General features: G+C 40.1%; 2 protein-coding genes across 2 annotated transcripts in view; both read right to left on the minus strand.

Moving 5' to 3' along the window:
• The window catches only part of LOC106534133 (homeodomain-interacting protein kinase 3), a gene marked incomplete at its 3' end in the record, with an annotated part of 12,823 nt that extends 8,511 nt beyond the window's left edge, over positions 1-4,312 (minus strand). The window contains 1 exon segment of the mRNA XM_014030652.1: positions 3,919-4,312.
• A 482-nt stretch (positions 4,313-4,794) lies between these two features.
• Positions 4,795-7,679, minus strand: part of tcp11l1 (t-complex 11, testis-specific-like 1) — a gene marked incomplete at its 5' end in the record, with an annotated part of 4,159 nt that continues 1,274 nt past the window's right edge. Inside the window, 4 exon segments of the mRNA XM_014030655.1 lie at positions 4,795-6,249; positions 6,334-6,506; positions 7,095-7,276; positions 7,359-7,531. Of these exon segments, the coding sequence (XP_013886109.1) occupies positions 6,026-6,249; positions 6,334-6,506; positions 7,095-7,276; positions 7,359-7,531 (752 nt within the window).

Here is a 7,679-nt window from a genome sequence, read left to right on the forward strand (position 1 = left end):
CAGTAAGAGGTTTTTATTTAATAGAATTTTTGGACAAAAAAATCACAACATATCACAATATATCGCCTTGCTTACAGTATCACAATATATCGGGATATATCTTATCGTGACCCCTCTGTCATGATTTGTATCGTATCGCCAAATTCTTGCCAATACACAGGCCTAGTAAAAAGGTTGACTGACTGTTAGTAACTCAGTCTGCAAAGTTCGCATCAGCTAAATCAGATGTCATCTTATGTACCTATGTAACTATGTTAATATTTTTGTCGTACAAATACGGCATAAGTTTTTCTTATATTTTATCAAATTTTGAACATTTTTGTTTCGAGCAGGTAACATTTCATGTTGGGTAGGTAACACTTTTCGTCACCTGCCCGACAGGGCAGATAAAAAATAATAATAATCTTGCCCAACCCTGTCACATTTGTCAAGTAATCTCCAGAAAATCTCAAAACATTTGTGGAAGTTTTGCTCATATGAATCACAGAAGCTTGAAGTGTAGTCAGCTTGAAACTGTTTCACTCTAGTGAAAAGTTTGTTTAAAAAATAAATAAATAAATAAATAAATAAATAAATAAATAAATAAATAAATAAATAAAAGAGGAAGTGATGAAACTGAAATACCATCTTCCTCTCTCCATCCTCCTGGGGGAAGTTGTGGACAACAAAAAAGTTTAAAAAAAAAAGACTGATTTAAAAACCACCAAAGTAAAGACAACATTCTCCCTTCATGGAAAAGGGAACTAGTCTTCTGTAACGGGAGCTGGGGGAAGCCCGGTGCATCTATGGCTTGTTCCAGCATGCTACACTGGGGGGTCAGTTTCATCCAAAGTAAAAGCGCACAGCAAACAGAGAGAAAAACGATACACCATGACGTACGACAACGGTTCTGTACTTCAGGAGAATTTCCCAAAGATACTCTACAGCAACAGAACGACTTATAACTGATCTCTTAACTAATCTTTTCCTGGCCTCACTGTCTGACACACCATTGACAAACTGTTCAAGAACCACAGAGCAGTCATGTTGCGACGCTCCATCATGGCAACAACCTAATCTTGGGCCTGGTGTACAAATGACACCAGAATTAATCAATACAGAAGTGAATAGCCTAAAATCTGAATAATGCAACATTTGAACTGACACAACTCTGTCGCTTTCCACACATTTGCTACAAAACACTTTTAAATAGCATTCATACAACTTTATTACTGCAAAATAAGTTTTAAATGTCACATTTATAGTCTGTAGTTTGAGTCAAATAGTCTTAAAACATTCAAATCCAGGTTTTCTTCAGGTCAGCTGAGTCTGTACCATTAAAGACTACTTTTTGTGTACATTCCAATAGAGTAACACAAGAACCCAAAACTGAATATTTTCACAGTGTGCTTGTTGTTTTCCATCAGGGTGATAGCAGGGTAAGCACTCAAAGCCTGACAGAGGGTTTCTTAGTCTTGTGCAATCTGTTAAATTCCACTGCACAACTAAGGAGAGCCTTCCTGCAAACGCACAACCAGTGACAGGCTCACAACAAACAGATGAACTGATCAGCTGCTGTGTACATCTCATACTGACACTGCCTAAACAGGCTTTTTTTTGTAAGTTATAGATTTATTAAAGCTTATCAACAAGTGTCCTAACTTAAGCTTCATATTGCTAATGTGTTTTTGTAACAGTGTTTTAGACAACTCTGATCATGGGCAAATTATAAAATGGAGAAACTCAAAATGTTTTATTTGCTTTTTTATTATTTCCTTTCTGCAAAAAAAAAAAAAAACACACACTGAAAGTTCAGTTCCTATCCATTAGGTCAGGGCTCGGCAACCTTCACGATAAAAAGAGCCATTTATGCTGCTTGGCGCACTAATAAAATGTGTTCAGAGCCACAAAACAAGCTACAACTGTGATTATCAACTGGTGGACCGTGGGCCTTTTTATGACCTTTTTTGGACACCTTTACGGCCAGTGGATGTGGCATTATAAAACTAAAAAATACATTATGAATTTTATTATTTATTATTATTTTGACACATCGGGACAAATGAAAAGACCACATTCATGTAAACAAGAAAAAAATACTGTACATAGTTTATCCTGAATTTCATAAAAACTAGTACAACTGAACTATTCAGGTGTATTTTTTCTAATTCTTACTATGTAGTCTTCAAATTCTTTAAAGGTAATTTTAATGGATTCGAGAGAAAGAAGTTGGATTATTTAAGTAAATAAAAGGCTAGTATGAGCTAACATGTTTTACTTTTTTGATCATATTTTTGCATACAAATTAATTTTTTGTTGTGAGTATAAAAAACAAAAAAAATCTGTTATGCTTGGTCACATTTTCAAAGGGCCACTGCAGAGGGACCAAAGAGCTACATGTGGCCCCAGATGTGCAGATCCCTGCTTTAGGAGAAAGTAAAACTTCTAAATGTACAAAAATTGTTCCAAACACTGACACCAAAACCTGAAATGTGATTGTTATCCGTGTTCGTTGCAAATACAAAACAAACTACTATGTCACTGATATTAGCGTTTACAAATCCATTTATTGATACACGTCAACACATAATTCTCTGACGAAAAAAAAAAACAAATGTTGAGATTCCATTTAACTTTTTTGTAAGCACATTCCTCTCATTGCAGCAGGTCTTTGCGCCGTGATAAGCTGAAAACAGGCAGAGGCCCAGCTTGTTAGCCACGCTTCCTGAAGGTTTCCAAACAGAGCCGTAGACCCAGAGTCCAGTGACCGCAGTGCACAGGCTCGATCACATGTCCCACACAGGCCACTCGAACGGTTTTATCAGTTTAAGAACAAAAAGACTCCCAAACTGCACACACAGGCTCAGACAGGCAGACGGGTGTGCCTCAGAGTCAACTTTACAAGAAACACACCTCATATCTTCTGTCATGTAAGGGCAGCGAATTTCAACAAACTGCTGACTGTTTAACCAGATTCTCTTTACTCCCCATGTAAAAACCTGAACTGACAACTGGATTAAGTGACCAACACCATAAAAGTTGGAGCCATAACTTCCAGAAAGCCAACAGGTTATAATTACAATTCCAGCAGCCAAACATAATTATACATCAAACTATACACAGACAGACTCGTCTTCTCTTTAACTGCCACCCAAAGCTTGAAGGCCAGGCACTGATAGCTCGATGATGCAACAGAGAAAGAATTACTGACAACAGCAGAAGAGCCACCATCATGGGGTTTGGTCAGCATGGTGTAAATGTGTTATCCTCCTCACTATGCTTGCCATCAGTCTTTCAGGGACACTTGCACCGTCTCAGCTGTTACACCTTCTGCCAAACTGTGTAGCCAGATATCCCACAGGACGACCAGATCCGAGCCTGAAATAGAGATCCATCACAGAGGGGACAAACACACACACACGTACAGAGTGTTTGCATGTTCAGCTGGCGTGCTTTTACATCTGTAAAATTTGTTACAGATTCATCTAAGTGACAGTTAACATATGGGTGTGTGTGTGTTGTACGTGCAAGTAAGGGGGGATGGGTAACACAAACCAAGACACCTGTTGAAACTTCTGTTGTGGCAATTTATTGAAGTGGTAAGCTTTGTGGGGTAACCTACTTCACCTGAAACGACCAAACTAGCATTTTTTTTAAATAAATAAGTGATCAACAGTGTGTTACAAAAACAAAACATGAGCAAAAATTACAACTAAGCCTGCTAATTTCACACTCATTAAAATCAACCATCTGCAGTTTACTTAAAGTGATTAGCTCCTGGGGGTTTACACCTGCCTCCTAAAGATAAGACTAAAGTTAGCAAACAGGCTAACTGCGAGCGAAACCTTTTCCCTGAACGGTTAAAACGTAGCTGCTAAACAGCCAACAAACCACAGAAAGTGTTTCTGACTGCCAGGTTTTACAGGTGAGGTGACATACCTTCAGTAACAACAGCAAAATGTATCACACGGAGCGTCAAAGAACAGCTTAGCACCGAGGATCCGCACCACAGTGACAGTGAAACTCTGCACCAGCGCTGCTGTTTCTGCTGCCATCTTGTTCCAACGACGAGAACGGACCCAGCGACTTTTCGCACATTTGAAGCTCTTTCTAACGCAAAAAAAAAAAAAAAAACCTCGCTGTTACACGAGCGGGATATAATCCATGATGTCGTCCGCCGTCCCGGGACTCGTCGAACGTTGGTCTTGCGTCTACTTCGGACGAAGGTCGATGTTTGTAAACTTTTACATGTTACTGCGCCCCGTCCGCGACTGATAGCCTGCTGCTGGCTAGCTGTTGCTGCTGCTGGTTCTATGGCTTGTTGCTTCTACGCATGCGCGGGTTGTTTGGAAGGGGTGGTGGGAGGAGCCAATGAGCTCCGTCAGTCAATTGTTGCTTATACGCATGCGCGGGTTGTTGGGAAGGGGTGGTGGGAGGAGCCAATGAGCTCCGTCAGTCAAAACATTTCACTTCCATACACACAGGATATATTCACACATATCTAATTACTTATCTCACAATAACGTAACACTAATTATTGAAATGTTGATAAAATTAGGCTTAATAAGTCCTGCTGTGTATTTATAAATAATACATGTTTCAGTGTTTCTTGTTTTAGGGTTTTTAAATTAAGGTTCTGGCTTCATCGACTGTCTGGTATGAGTACTACATGCTTAGGTACGTTCATATGATCAAATTGAAACTCTATCTTTTAAAATATTAGAATATAATATGTCACAACTCACCAATAACTCCACAAAGCATCAATCTATTCTTTCAACATACTGCTTTTACAAATTAAAGTAAAGAAGACAGTTTTGAGGGACAAATAATGCTTTATTTGCTCATTTTGTGAACACTCAACAACAAACATCTGTGCAGTGAATCAGTCGCGGTGTTACTCATTTGGAGAACAAGAAACATAACTTAAAAGTTTTGCATTTAGCAGTTGCAAAAGACAAATGTTAGACTCAAAAACAAGAGTCCATCAAAATAAAATAGTTCAACATCTATAGAACCAACAGGAATTAACAATCCGTTATTAAAGAAGAAAAAAAGAAAGCTAAAGCTAAGTAACATTTAAACAGCTAGTTCAGTCAGACCACAGTACTTGTTGACCTTCCCTTTAGTAAATTTATTTGGACAACTTTATTTATGCAAATCGTGTTTTTGTCAGGATTATATTCATCACACGATGAACCGATCCAAGAGTGTTTTATCAGCATGAAAAATTTGTCTCAAAAGTCACAAACGTAAATTACAAAAATGTAAAATGCATGTTTCAGTCCATCAACAAATAACAGCAAACGTGAACAGAAATGGGGCCGTATTATGCGTTATGTCACATTATTTTTAACCTTTCTGTATTTAAACAGCTTGTTCTGCAGACAAGAGGCATACACAGTCAGAAAACAATTGTTTTTGTGTAATTTCCACATGAAAGGGTTTATTTTTGTTTTCATCACTTTTAAATCTTCATATCTAACTCAGTTTTCCACCAGACCAAATGTACAACTAACCGACGTTATCTTATATAAAGACATGTCGTTTGGTTGTATAAAAGTTTAGGAGATATCCCTCCTCGACTATGAAACACGACTGAATGATGGCTCGAAGCAAAAGGTAGGAAAGGCGGAGCGCTGCTCGGCGCTTCACGTGACTGGAGTGGAGAGAAAAAAAACATTTTGTCTTTGGTATCTTAAAAAAAAACATTTAAACCATAACCGTATGACAAAAAATTTGTTTTTAACACTGCAGTATTCCTTGACACCGATAACCACCCTATGTCTTATTGCAACCGTAATAAATAGTCAGTTCTCCAACAGAACCCCTGCTAGTGATACCATTTAAGTTTATGCCAGCACAACTAATGTAAAAGTCACAATTATTACTATTTTATTGATTAAATAACACTGTGAGTAATCAGAACTGAATTGGTGTTTTTGTTTAGATCAGGTGAGTTTAAGGTGCACATTCTGCAGAGCTGGCTTCCCTTTACAGAGGGGCAACAGCAGAACCGCAGATCCCCTCGCCACACCGATCCTCTCTATGTCTGCGTGCCGGGGCTCTCCCCCGACGTCAGGATTTCCTGGAGGATCTTTTGGTAGAACGGGGAGAAGACCAGCTTGTTGAAGTTGACCAGGCGGCTGAAGCGAACCGAGAGCTCTTTGAGCTCCCTGCTGATGGGAGCCAGACCGCCCGGGAGAGGAGGCGGGGTCTTGTGTTGACTGGACTCCAGGGAAGCCAGGAGGTAGCTCTGAACCCGGGAGTCTGTGAGGAGAGAGGAGTTACGGGAAGACAAATGGTGCTGATGAGGGGGGGACGGAGACGTACGGCGAGCGACGCTCTTCTTACCCATCAGCTTACGGACGGTGTTGTCTGGCTCGGCGATGGCGGAGATCTGTCCCATCAGGGCACCCTTACGGTCGGCTGAAAACGGCGAGTATCCATGGTGGCTCAGGCAGTGACTCAGCTCAACACACAGTTTCTCCCCGATGGTCGCTAAGGCCTCCCGTATATTAAAAGACCTCAGAAAATAAAGTTATATTAAAACCTGTCCTAGCATGGAAGGAAAGTGAGCACAGTCCCGCTCAACCGCTAACCTGCTAATAGCATTATAAATTAATATCAGTTTTTTTTGCCACTAAAAACTAAAAAGCATTAAATACACGCCACCATGTTATTAAAGGGCCGGTGACATCAACTTTTTTAGATAAACAGGATGCATTTGTGGAAAGATAACATTGATAACATATTGCAAAACAAATTTCACGCCGCTGAGATGAACGGTTGTTCAGAAATTTGCCTGTGAAGAAACAGGAAGTGATGTCAAAGGGGAATGTCTGCATGTAAACAGAGCGATCCTACAACGGCTAACAACACAGACTGTAGAGAAGAATCTGATGGTTTTTTTTAACATTATTTTGAGTCAATATCAAAGAGAGATGAAGAATAGTTAAAGTTTAAATAATTTTGTTTTAATAAACAAAGACCAGAGACCAAAAATAATAATAATCTCATTGTGTGGCCCTAACACTCCGTCGTATCTGCCAATGCTATAAGTTTTTTTATCGCTAGCAGAGCTAAATAAACTTCCAGTGAATATTTGTACTCACTGTGCGTGCATGTCTGCGAGCATGATGCTGACAGTGTTTTTAAGGGTCTCCATCAGTCCTGGCAGGCCTGAGATGGCCTCTCCTGTCGTCGTGTAGACTATCAGGAGCACAGAGGAGAGCAGAACTAACCGCTCGGCCTCCTGCTGCATCTCCTGGAACCGGACCTGATCCATCAGAACCGTCTGCACGGAAACCACACTCATTCAAGGGTAAGCAACAAAACCAAAACAACCAATAAAGAACACCAAAGGCCCGAGAGCCTACCTCTGGGAAGAGATCCACAGCGTGGTCCCACCTGAGCAGGCGGAGATATGCCTGATTGTGAACGTTTAGGAAAGCGAGCGATGAAGACTGATCGGAGGCAGCGCCACAACCGTCCGTTTCTCTCAGGAACTTCACCGTTTCCTCCAGCCACTTCTTAGTGTAGTCTAAGGCATCTAAGGAGGAAAGGGAAGTTTGACTTTTTTTACTGCGTATGGATATTAAAATTATATATTTATGGGTCAAAAATAAAGGAGACCAATTATGGGTCCTAGAAATGTTTATGGTATGTCTGTGGGCTATCCAGACCATGTTCATTCAATT

Source organism: Austrofundulus limnaeus, unplaced genomic scaffold, assembly GCF_001266775.1.
Source record: "Austrofundulus limnaeus strain Quisiro unplaced genomic scaffold, Austrofundulus_limnaeus-1.0 Scaffold1097, whole genome shotgun sequence".
NCBI lineage: Eukaryota > Metazoa > Chordata > Actinopteri > Cyprinodontiformes > Rivulidae > Austrofundulus > Austrofundulus limnaeus.